This window comes from Oryzias latipes, chromosome 12, assembly GCF_002234675.1.
Source record: "Oryzias latipes chromosome 12, ASM223467v1".
In the NCBI taxonomy this organism is placed as follows: Eukaryota; Metazoa; Chordata; class Actinopteri; order Beloniformes; family Adrianichthyidae; genus Oryzias; species Oryzias latipes.
Genome location: NC_019870.2, coordinates 1,284,152 through 1,296,665, shown reverse-complemented (window position 1 = coordinate 1,296,665; position 12,514 = coordinate 1,284,152). Strand labels below are relative to the sequence as shown.

The 12,514-nt window shown below is 44.5% G+C and overlaps 1 protein-coding gene across 4 annotated transcripts in view; it reads left to right on the top strand.

Annotated features, from left to right (window-relative positions):
- The window catches only part of LOC101169909 (tetratricopeptide repeat protein 28), a 111,499-nt gene that overhangs the window by 58,465 nt on the left and 40,520 nt on the right, over positions 1-12,514 (top strand). For all 4 annotated transcript variants that reach the window (XM_023960668.1, XM_023960669.1, XM_023960667.1 and 1 more), the window contains 5 exons: positions 1,032-1,304; positions 1,379-1,509; positions 6,347-6,568; positions 8,792-8,980; positions 9,048-9,144. In XM_023960668.1, coding sequence (XP_023816436.1) covers positions 1,032-1,304; positions 1,379-1,509; positions 6,347-6,568; positions 8,792-8,980; positions 9,048-9,144 — 912 coding nt within the window. The remainder of the gene's footprint in view (positions 1-1,031; positions 1,305-1,378; positions 1,510-6,346; positions 6,569-8,791; positions 8,981-9,047; positions 9,145-12,514) is intronic.

Below are 12,514 nucleotides of genomic sequence, written 5' to 3'. Positions count from 1 at the left end.
GCGCCTCTAGGTGTGCTTGTTCAGGGTGGACCCCACCTTCAGCCATCAGTAGCTGGGATAGCACCCCACACCCTGAAAGGGATGCAGTGGGCCAAGAAGATGGAGGGATGGGTGGAAAGGTCATTAAAGGTCTTTTTTTTTTCTTTTATCAAAAACTTTTTTGTTTGTTACATTTATTATTTCAGTTGGTATTTGAAGTTCCGCTCGGATCATCTTCTGATCTATTTCCAAAGTGTTCCCAGTCTTTTAGTGACGATGATGCTGTTTTTAGCCTAAATCAAAAATCCTGTGTCGTTTTCCAGGACATAGTTTCTGCAGAGCGGCAGGAGTTCATCAGAAATTCACCTCTGAGTTGTGGGCGGGGCTGTTGGTGTCGAGTAAGGCTGTGCTCATTTCCCATCATCCATTTGTTTACATTCTCTCCCACTAGCTTACAGCCCTTCACACCCCCACCCTAACATTAGTAGAGCAACAGAAACAGCAGCAACATCAGATCCATCCATCCGTCCAGTTCTGATCCAGATTCCAGCTCAGACCAGGAAAACATGACCTTCATGGATCTGTTGGTCTGCAGGTGGATGACCAGAAAGGGGCGGAGCAAACACCAAAAACACCTATTTCATTGGAGGGGGTCTTTAATGAATGACAGTTCCCCCTTTGCTCAGGACAGTAGCAGGGAGAGCTTCTAGAGATGTTTCTGCTGTTTATTTGTTTTACAAATAGGCTCATTTCTATGAAAAACAAAAAGGTCACGTTACAGTAACGCATCCTGAACCCAAATCTAACAGATAATCCGGATCATGCTGGACTTTAGTCTTCTTCTCTGCTGCTGTCAAAGTTGGATTTGTTCTTGTTAGCATGTCTCATCAGTCAGCAGGGAGATGAGGAAAAAATCCAACGTGATGGAAATGAACACAACAATGAAAGAAGCTGAGGTTTGATGACAGCAGTTGGTGGAAAACATGGACAGAAAACACAACTTTTCCTGAACCTGCAGAGCCAAAAAGATTTCCCTGTGATTCATCCCACAGACGCTCTTGAGTCCACCTACCAGCAGCTGCAGGCGATGAAGCTGGACAAAAGCCCGTTTGTGGTCGTGTCCGTCATCGGTCAGGAGCTGCTGACCCACGGCTTCCCTGAGGCTTCGGTCGTTGTCTTGGAGGCGGGGCTCAAGATCGGCACCTGCTCCCTAAAGCTGCGTGGTTCCGTCTTCTCTGCTCTGAGCTCGGCGTACTGGTCTCTAGGCAACGTGGAGAAGAGCATGGCTTACATGCAGCAAGACCTGGAGGTGACAAAGGCCTTAGGTACAGAGGACCGGACCGGAGGGAGGGAGGGAGGGAGGCTGGACCCATCAACAATCTCTGGGTTTCATCCACAGGTGACCAGTCAGGTGAATGCCGCGCTCATGGGAACCTCGGATCTGCCTTCTTCTCCAAAAGTAATTATCGAGAAGCTCTGGCCAATCACAGAAACCAGCTGGTTCTGGCCATGAAGCTGAAGAACCGCGAGGTAAGTCGCCACAAACCAACTCTTCCTTCATATTCTGCACCAAGACGTTCCAAAGTCTGTTTGAAAGGCTTTTGATCGGATTTTTAGGATGTCTTGATCCACTCATTGTGGGACGTTTGCACATCAGCACATTCAGTTCAACAAAAAGATGGGAACTCATCTGTCTCTACGGTGTTTAGAGGTTTGTTCTGGTGTTGAAGCTCCCACCAAATCTCACATGTCAGAACTTCTTTGTCTGTTTGATTTGCAGCAGTCCTGCTTTTTATCATTTAACCCTTTCAGCTCCAGCCGACGACAGGAAATGACACGTTCTTTGAGGTACCATAACTCTGTCCATCGTTTACGTCATTAACGTCATTCCAACTGATTCTGAAGAAAAGCAGCTTTGTGCTGATCTGCAAAGCCGCTAGCATTAGCTTCAGCTCCAGACTCTGCTGGAATCACAGTGATTGGGTCAACAGTAGAAGAATTGGGGTCATTCAGAGAGCGTCCACGCTGGAGCTGGGGCTCCCGTGTTAAAGGTGCTGTGAGGGTTTGATGGTTGTACAGTTGGGATGCAGCGTGACCGTTTGTGGGTTTCATGATGCGTCCTGTTTTCTAGCTGTACCTGTGAGTTGTTTTAGGATGTGGGAACGGAACGTGTTCTATCCGACCTGAAAGAACCGGACACGGAAAAATGTCTTTCTAACTTCTATTTTTACATGTTTGTATCACAGTGTGTGTTTGTTGTGTACAGTTTGATCACAGTAGCGGTCAGAGGGTTGCAGACACACAAATGAGGCTTTGAGTTGGAGTACTTAGAATGCTGAAAACAGCAGAGTTTAGATGTGTTTTCATTTGTTTGGACCATTGATTTTATATAAAACCTGGACTGACTGACCCCTCCCCCCTCATGCTCCAAACAGAAGCCAAAATCTCATAAACATGAGAGATAATAACCATTTGTGCTCTAAAACTTTTTTTTTAATAAATAAAACAAAAATGAAACATTTTTAACGTGTTCTTGATAATCCTCATTGCTTTGTGCAGTTCAAGTTATTTAAGTTATAAACTGACCAATCAGATGCCTCTAAAAAAGTAGGTGGAGCCTGCTGGCTGACAGATTTCGTGCAGGCCACTTTTAAGTGGGGGGAGGTGTGGCTTTCCAACAAGCCCACTCCTGATTGGTGAGAGTGGTTGCCATAGAAACGATGACTCGGACCGGTCGCTGCTCACTGATGACTTCTGGCTTTAACAAGGCGGCAACCGTATCCTGAAAAAACGGCGGCTGAGTTGACTTGATTTGGTTGGAGCTGTTCTGGGTTTGTATGGATGACGTCACACTCGGTCACTCCAGTCCTGGGATGAGGCCGACGGTCTGGACGGATGGTGAAATGACTTCACGCCATGCGGTTTGTCGATGGGCCGTGTTCAGCCTGAGGCGCCTCAGACCGGCTGATGGACAGCTGTCACTCAGCATGTGAAACATTCATATTTGAAACCAAACTGGATGAAAGAGAATCATTCAAAACCATAACCATAAATAAAAGAACTACAAAAATCAAACATAAAATAGCAATGAAATTAGTTTAAATCCATTATGATTCAAAAATATGAAACCAAAGAAAAATAATAAAATCCAATATTTAGTGTTGAATTAACGGGAAAATAATGTTTTTAACGGTCACATCTTACTAATTTATTTCGATAACGAGTCTCTAACATCTTCTTCAGACCCCCCCCATCAGACTCTCAACTTCGGCTTGATAATATTTTTGTATCGACTCTTCTCATGAGAGCCGCAACCTCGTTCCAACATAAACAAATATCCAGTCATGACAGGCAGAATATTGGGACTTTTCTTCTTGTCACTTTCTTTCTCGAAGATGTGTGAACAGGATGAACCACACAGACGTTTGCTGTGACAGCTCAGAGCCGCAGACACAACAAGATTCCATTTTCCTCTGTATTCTGGAAGGAAACCTGGAGTCCTGGAGGGAAATCAAACTGTTGTCTGACCGCTCGATGGCTCAGAGGCCTCCCGTCATTTTTTTTATTTCCTTCTCTTTTCTGGATCTTTTTGTGCTCGTCTCTTCACTGGAAGTTCTTGTTCTTTAGCACATGAGAAGAGTCCTGATGGTAATTAGAGACGGTAAATTCCACTAAAGGTCACTTTTTTGGCGCTTAATAGAATGAGAAGTCATACAAATGTTTATATGTGTTTAATAAATGGCCTTAAAGTTTAAAGTTTCACTTTTTCGAAAGTTCTTTCATCAATTTGAAGTCATAAAATCATGTAGAATATCGCAAACAATGATTAAAAACCCTTCTGCCGACATTACCCGCCATGTTTTCCCTTCGAGTTTCTTCATAGAAACGAACGATTGTCCTGATTTTCTATCATGCTTTTATTAAACAGAGGAGTCTCACGTTTTTACCTTTAAAAAAACTTTTTGCCTGAATGAATCTTACATTTACAGAAAGTCTGTCTTTTTCCTTTTACATAGAGCAACAGTTTAAAGTACATAAAACTACCTCATCTGTGGGTAAACAGAACAAAACACCCCTTAATACCCAAATAAAGGTGCGACCCCCCATGAGTCTTTCACCTGCGGCTCATAAACATAGAAACGTATATAAATAGTTAGTATATTTGTTATGAACATAAAGCCTTTGAGTGGGTTTTCTTTGGGGACTCCAGCTTCCTCCCTCCGTCCAAAAACATGCTTCATAGGTTCATTGGTTACTCTAATTCCAATGGTGGACCTTCCATTACACACCGGGCCTTCAGTTGTGCTGCGTTTGAATCCCTCATGGTCATCAGTTCCATCCAGAAGGCCTTTTCTGTTCCATCAAGGCCTGTGCTCAGAGCCCAGTCTGTCCAGTTGTGTTTCTGCGTAGGTTTGAAGTTTTTAGAGCTGAAAATGTCAGCTGGACAGACGGCGTGGACACGGGGACGGTCAGTCCAAACACACAAATCTGTACGGCTGCTTCATGATTCACTCAGATGTTTCTGATGAAGGAAGTCGAGGACATCAGTGGGAGATTCTCCTGCTAAATCCTCAATGGATACATTACTGTCAGTATGTTTTAATCGAGACACATCATAAAGTGCTCCGTGGATCTGTGTCAAACTGGACAAGGCTCCTGAAACTTCTGTCCAATCAGAAGGTCTGAATACTGTGACATTGTCTAAGCCTGCTAGAAGGCCCTGCTGACACCAACTCAGAATCTGATTGGTTGAAGGAAATGAATTGTAACATTGATTTTGCATTAGAGGGCCTTCAGAAGGGATCGTGAAGGCCCTCTAATGCAAAATCAATGTGACTGCTGTGACTCTGCCTGGCAACAGAGGACAGCTGAATTGTGATTGGTTAAAAACTCCAATGTAGAAATATCTCTGTCTGAATTCAGCATAACCTAATAAACTCAATTAAAGGGAATGGACAGACCATTTGGAATGATTTAATGAGCATGCATAGACAAAATATAATCAACATGATTCAGACATTTTCTAGGCCTTCTGGGAAGGCCTTAATAGCCCTGACGACCCACCCCTGCTAAATTGTTCTTAGGTGTAAATGTGAATGTGCATGGGTGTGTGATTGTGGCCTTCGCCCACAAGCAGCCAGGATAGCCTCCGGCAGTCCCGTGACCCCTAAAGGGACAAAGTGGATTTAGAAGATGGAAATTGAATGAAGCTTTTTGCAGAAAATGACTGAAATCTCAAGTTTATTTAATGGAGCAGAAAAGTTGGTGTCAGATTTGAAGGATGGAGGACAAAAGAGCTCCAACGTGTGAATTTGTTGCTTGTCAAAGCAGTGAAATTAAGAAGTACTTTGTCTGCAAAGTACCGATGTTTTTGCATATGACTAAAACGTGTTCTTTTTAGATATTTTTGCTGCTATTGTGTCGTTTAGGCTCAGATAAAACCATGTTTTCTATTAAAGCTTAATGCGTCTGGGTTCTGATGCTTGGATCACAGAAGCAGAGTTGGTTTGAAAGCTTTTCTGCGGATAAATCTTTACTAGTAATGACATTTGTGTTGTGCTGATGGACCTGCATTCGTTATCATTGGTGACAAAGGGACGTTCTGTTGGTGGACACTGGGAGAGGTGTGACAGGCTGACACCGTTAGAAGATCAGAGCCTTTTCCAACATTTTCCGTGGTTGTCAGGTTCTTGAGCTGCTTCTGTCACCTTCAGTTTGGTTCTTTCCTGCCTGGAGTTCCCCGCTCCCGTTCTTCACGCTTAGGTTGGAGTTACATTTCTGTTGATTTTAGAAATGTTATTTGCCGTTTCATTTGGTTTAGCTGGGCTTTAAAGGGGAGGGAGGCTGGTGTACACATGTACCTTGTTTATTGTACTAGTATAATATATCTTTTGTGCATTTGCTAGATTTTTTTCTTGACCTCTTCTCAGAGCTCCGTGCTGCATCCTTCTGTTTGCTTGGTAAACAAACTATTCAGGCCAAATCCTCCTCTTTGCAGATGACACTGAGTTATTTCTGTCTTTGTCTCCAGTTGATTCCACCATCCTGGGAAGGATATCCATCTTCCCTTCTGATGTTTTAATCAAATATGTAACAGTTATGCTGATCAATACCCCAGTATTAATCAGGAAACAGACAGGCTTTCAACCCCTGACTGTTAAGTATCAGACCTAATGCCTGTTTTCTGCATGTTTCAGCTCTGAGTTTGTTGTTGATGCAAACATTCAGTTTAATATTATCTATCTGTTTACATGTCCTGAGAGGGAAAAAGCTCAGGTTTGGAGCAGACTAGCCGCAGCAGTTCCGTCTGTTTCTCTACGAAGTTTTCCTCCTTCCTGATGGTGAGAAAAGTGTTGTGTGATTTCAGGCTGCGTCTGGCGCCCTCAGCAGTCTGGGACATGTATACACAGCCATCGGGGACTATCCTAACGCGCTGGCCAGCCATAAGCAGTGTGTGTTGTTGGCACGACAGGACCAGTGCCGGCTAACGGAGGCCCGCCAGCTGGGCAACATGGGTGCTGTGTACACTGCTCTGGGAGACTTCAACAACGCTGTGCAATGTCATGAGCAGCACTTGGACATCGCAAAGGTGAAAAGATTCTTGTAATAAAGCTCAGAGAGATGTTGCTCTAGCTACTTTAAAGCCTTAGTCCCAAATGCCCTTACAGGTGGATACCAGCTGTCTGGTCAAACCTGTACTGGGCACGCCGGTGACCCGGAAAGATCGAGGTGGTTGACATCAGTGACCCCGTAGAGAGAAAATATTCATGCACATTTTTTCTACGTTCATTTGGTGACAGGTCATAGTGAACACTTAGACAACACGTAAGGGGGAAGTAGGTGAGACAAAGGATTTTTTATTTTTCAACCCCCCCAATTCCTGCAGACTGAACAAATAGCCCCTTAGTGCTGTTCACGTGACACGTGCGCGCTCCTTGCTGCTGCCTGTTAGAAATGAGGAGCTTAGATAATCAGAGTGTACTTTGTGTGGACATCCTACAGACACTAATAAATCACGTGCACATACCGTGCGTGCAGCATTTGTCAGTAAGGAGCCAGAACTCACACCTTACTAACCAGAGTGTGACGGAAGGAGGCCGTACAACGGCATCACCCGTACGTCATACGTGTGGGAACTTCTTTTATCCTTATGAATTCTTTATGATATACTTCCCACACACACGACAATGGTACGTTCTGTTTTCATGGCGTCCCTTGAGGTGGCCGTACGAGCTTCAAAAGACACGCCTGTGCTCTCCTTAAGATGCAGCTGCTCCTCTCTACAACCCTCCATGGACCCGGACTACCCAGAAAGCCACAGAACCCGTACGGGTCAGCCCCCCCGAGCAGGTCCTGTGAATAAGGCTTATAGTAGAAAAACTGTGTTCTTAAATTATTTTTTTATCAGAAACGGTTTGTTTTTGTCAAATGTACTTTACACGTTTTGGTGGAATACCTTCCGGCTTCATCAGAGTCGTCATCAGGTGGTGGTGATGTGACGTCTTTAAAAACAGATGATTGTGACTGAGGCGGAGTCACCTGTCAGACTTTGACACGTGACTCCCCTCCTTGATGTCCATTTGTTGCTGGAGTATGTTGCTCCAGGTGTGAGAGAGCAGGAAGGCCCCCTCATCCCGGTTCATGGAAGTGTGGGCTCACTTTGGGATCTCCACCGCCTCCACGATCCATCTGTGGTGTCTGTTGTCTTCAGTCCGGAGGACTTTGGCCTTTTCCCAGTCCAGGATGTGGTTTTCTTGTTTGCATCCAAAGGACCATGAAAAAACATCACATCAGTACCCCCCAGTTAAACCGTATAAAAAACTCAGGCAACTACTGGTTCACCCAAAAGACAAGATCGAACAAAATAAGAAATGCAACGTCATTAATGAAATACCATGTCACACCTGCAACAAAACAGACATCGGAGAAACAGGACGCACTTTCATCACAAGAAAAACAGAACATCAAAAAAAATGCAAAAAGGAAACAATAAAATACTAACAAGAGCAAGACGACAACAGGCAGTTCAAGAAAACATGAAATCAGCCATAACGGACCACTGCAAACAAGAAAACCACATCCTGGACTGGGAAAAGGCCAAAGTCCTCCGTACTGAAGACAACAGACACCGCAGATGGATCCTAAGATAGATAGATAGATAGATAGATAGATAGATAGATAGATAGATAGATAGATAGATAGATAGATAGATAGATAGATAGATAGATAGATGACTTTATTAATCCCACAATGGGGAAATTTCATTTCATGGAGGCGGTGGAGATAAGAAAGGGAGCCCACACCTCCATGAACCGGGATGAGGGGGGCCTTCCTGCTCTCTCACACCTGGAGCAACATCCTCCAGCAAAAAACAGACATCAAGGGGCGGAGTCACTTGTCAAAGTCTGACAGGTGACTCCGCCTCAGTCACAACCATCTGTTTTTAAAGACATCACATCACCACCACCTGAGGACCCTGGCGAAGGCGGAAGGTATTCCACCGAAACATGTTGGTACGTTTGACAAAAACAAACCGTGTCTGATCAAAAATCATTTAAGAACTCAGTTTAAACTTGGAGACATGATGAACTGCATTGAATTATAGTAGAAAAAACTTTGATGTTGAAGTTTAATGTAGTTTCTCTTTAGATACTCTTCACTTCACCAAATTTAGTTTTCTCTTGTTTCACAAAAGTGTAAATGGTTTTAAAGTTTAAAGTAGTGTTTATTTACCACAATAGAAGTGATCAAATATGTCTTCATTTACCTGTGAATGGTTCAACTCCTGGTGAAGCCATGTGATCTTTGGCAGAGTCTGGAAAACCGTCGTGAGGAGGCGCGGGCGTACAGCAACCTGGGCAGCGCCCATCACTCTGAACGGGACTTCGACAAGGCCGTGTCCTACCACACCAGAGTGCTGGAGCTGGGGGAGGAGCTGGCAGACAGGGCCATCCAGATGAGGGCTTACGCCGGTCTGGGACACGCCGCCCGGTGCATGCAGGTCCGTGTGAGACTGTACGAACACGATTCTCGCTTCAGTCCGTAGAAATCGGGGTTTCTGCCCTCAGGACTTGGAGCGGGCACAGCAGCACCACCAGAAGCAGCTGGAGATTGCTGAGGAGCTGCAGGACAGAGCCGCTCAGGGCCGAGCCTCTTCCAACCTGGGTAGGTTTTATTCAGACCTTCTTGTTGTGAAAGTGGCTTTGAGCCATTCCTGTGCAGATCAGGAAGCTGGGCTGGACTCCGCCTTGTAGGTCTAAAGTTCAGAGATCTGCATAAACTCTAAAACTACTCAGGAGATCTTGACTGGTTAAAATGCCAGAGTATGATGGTTAAAAGAGACCAAACGTTTTCACATAAAGGATTTTTGCTTTGTCTTCTGTAGATTCAGACAAACAGAAAAAAATGAAATCAGATTTCCTGGACTCACATTGGAACGGTTTACTGAGCCATGCCATGGTTCAGGGACTTGGGCTCGCTACCGATCTGGTCCGATTCTCCAACTGTATGAAATGAGTTAGGTGACACGTGTCATGTGTCAAATCTTTCAAATGTTTCCACATAGGTCTTCATTGTAGACCAAAGAGAAAAAAATCAATGATCCCTGTTGTATGAATCCACCTTAAATTTGAACCTACCAGTCTCAGGGCGGACGCTCTACCCCTAGGCCACTGAGCTGGTGTGTGAGTCAGACTTGAAGGAAAGTCAGCTGACTGGTCTGAACCCCGGCTGGGTCCTTTCTGTGTATGTTCCCCCCGTTTCCTCCTACACTCCGCAAACATGCTTCAGAGGTTAACGGGGATCCGTGTTGATGTTCTGATACTGTCCTGTCTGTAGAACATCAACATGGGGTCGTGATCCGGAAGGGAGTCGGGTCTTTCAGAAGACGGGAGGAACTTTCAAAAGAGCTGATATTTAATAACTGGGAGGATAAATCATAACAGGAGGGAAGCTGCTTCACCAACACGAAGACTGTCCGGCTCCCCGTGGAGATCCGTCAGAACCGCTCTGGCGCTGGTCCGCAGTGGAATCCGCCTTTTAAAGATCAGTCTGTTCTGTGGATGAGAATGGACCCCCCCACACACACACACTCCCCCAGCCCCATCACAGGACTCCAGAGCAGCTCTTTGGACAATCAACTACCATGTTTTATTGAGCAGGCGTTGGTTTCTGCAGCCACAGTGACATCTGAGAGGGGGGTAACCTGACCCCACCACTGAGTGGGGGGGGGTCAATCAGCACTCTCAGGTTTGGCTGAGTTCTACACGTATGTTTTAGGCTGAAGTGTTTAGTCACTTCTGCCGGTCAGAACCATCAATATTTGATCGGGATGTGATGAGGATTCTCCGCAGTGTTTTCAGCACTTGAGGAGGACTTGAGAGCAGCTGTGGGTCCAAACGCCCTGCAGACACTTTCAACCCCTGATGAAGACTCTGGATGAAGACGGCGTACTCTAAAAGGCCTACGTTTCAGTTTATGGACTAAAAGGAGAATAAAGATGTGAAAAAAGCTCAAAGTTTCTACAAAAACTCCACTACACAATCAAATAAACCTTGATGAAATGAGCAACAGTCACCTCTGTTTTCTTCTAGCTGGGGGTCAAAAATAGTTCAGCTCCACAAGGTCACAGCTTTTTGTACAAAGGGGGTTCAGGTAAAACTGTGTTTCAGAAATCAAATGAAACAGCAATGATCATAAATGAATTCTCCTCCATATCAGACTATTCCATTAATTGGAATAAGTCTGTTTTATTACCACTCAACAGGAATATGGAACAAAGACTCACAATTCCAGTTAAAACAGGAAATATCAAATATCTGGGTATCTACTTTTCCCCCAAACTATCAGAACTGGTGCAGCTAAACCACACCCCATTACTGAAAAGCATACAGGACGATCTAACACGCTGGACCAACCTGCCTTTGTCCCTTATGGGCAAGGTAGCCACGGTTAAAATGAAAATCTTACCCAAGGTTAATTATCTCTTCTCAATGATTCCCACACAACCGCCATTAAAATGGTTCAAAACATTAGACTCATCCATATCAAGCTTTCTATGGAACAACAAACCTGCAAGAATTAGTCTAAAAACTTTAAAATCTGCAAAAAACTGTGGAGGATTAGAATTACCTAACTTCCACAAATACTTTCTTGCAAATAGATTACAATACATCTTAAAATGGTTAAAAAATAATCCAGAAACCAACTCATGGTTAGACTTGGAACAGGCGTTATGTGGAAAGATCAACCTGTCACAGCTACCATTTATTAGCCAAACAGTTAAAAAACAGGATTGTTTCAAAAGCATTAATATAAATGCCACCTTAACAGCCTGGTGGGAATTTCTCAAAATATCAAAATCATCAATTCAACCGTGCAAAATGACACCCATCTGGAACAACCCGGACATCCTTATTAACAAAAAAATGATTCACTTCCCAGCTTGGCAAGCAGGGGGCATAAAACAACTAGAGCACATAATTATTGATAGAAGATTCATAACTCCCCAGGAACTTCAAGACAAACATGGAATATATAACTTCTTGGAATATCAGCAACTTAAATCAAGTATTACTAAAAAGTATAAAATTAAAGACGACGATTTAAAGCTACCAGATGTAGTTACCACTCTGATTAATTTTTCAATGAATAGAACTCTCTCCAAAATATACAAACTTTTATGTAATTTAGATAACAATATTGCCCTTCCAACAAAAAAATGGGATGCAGATTTGAGCATCAGCACAGATGAAAGCTTCTGGTCAGAACTTTGTCTAAACACCTTTAAACTGACAAAAAGTCCAAATCTGCAGCTAATCCATCTCAAAACTCTTCACAGAATTTACTACACTGGACAGAGGATGTTCAAGATGGGTCTCAGTTACTCAGACATTTGCGAGCACTGTGATAATAATCTACCCGACAGCTACATGCACGCACTGTGGTTCTGCACGCCTGTCCAGGCTCTCTGGCAGCAGGTATGTGCCGATTTATCAGTCTGGCTTATTGTTTCAATCACTGCCTCACCGTCACTTTGTGTGCTTGGTGACATGAGTGCCATCGATATAGAAGAAGGATTAGCTTCTATCATTTTCATAACTCTTTGTATTGCCAAAAAAACTATTTTAATAAATTGGAAAAACAAGAAAAATATAAACATAAGTCAACACAGAAATCTGCTGTTTGATCATATCAGCTTGGAAAAAATGTCAGCCCAAAGCTCAAGTAACTTTGAAAGAATTCAGTCTCTCTGGTCTCCTGTGGTTGACTCCATGACTTAGGGGGTGGGGGGCTTGGTCGTCGCTGCTCCTTGCCCTTCTGCTGTGGTTTGGGGTGGGGGTCGGGGCTTCCGGTGCCTGGCGGGGGCGGTGGGGGGCTCCGTTGGTCGGGGGGTCGGGTCCGGTGCCTGGGTGGGGCGGGCTGGGGCGCTGCGTGGTCCTCTGGGCTTGGGTGTGGGGGTGCGTGGTGGGGGGGTGGGGTGGTGGTCTGGCTTGGCTTGGGGGGGTGGTCCCTTTGCCTGTGCTGGGGGGGGTTG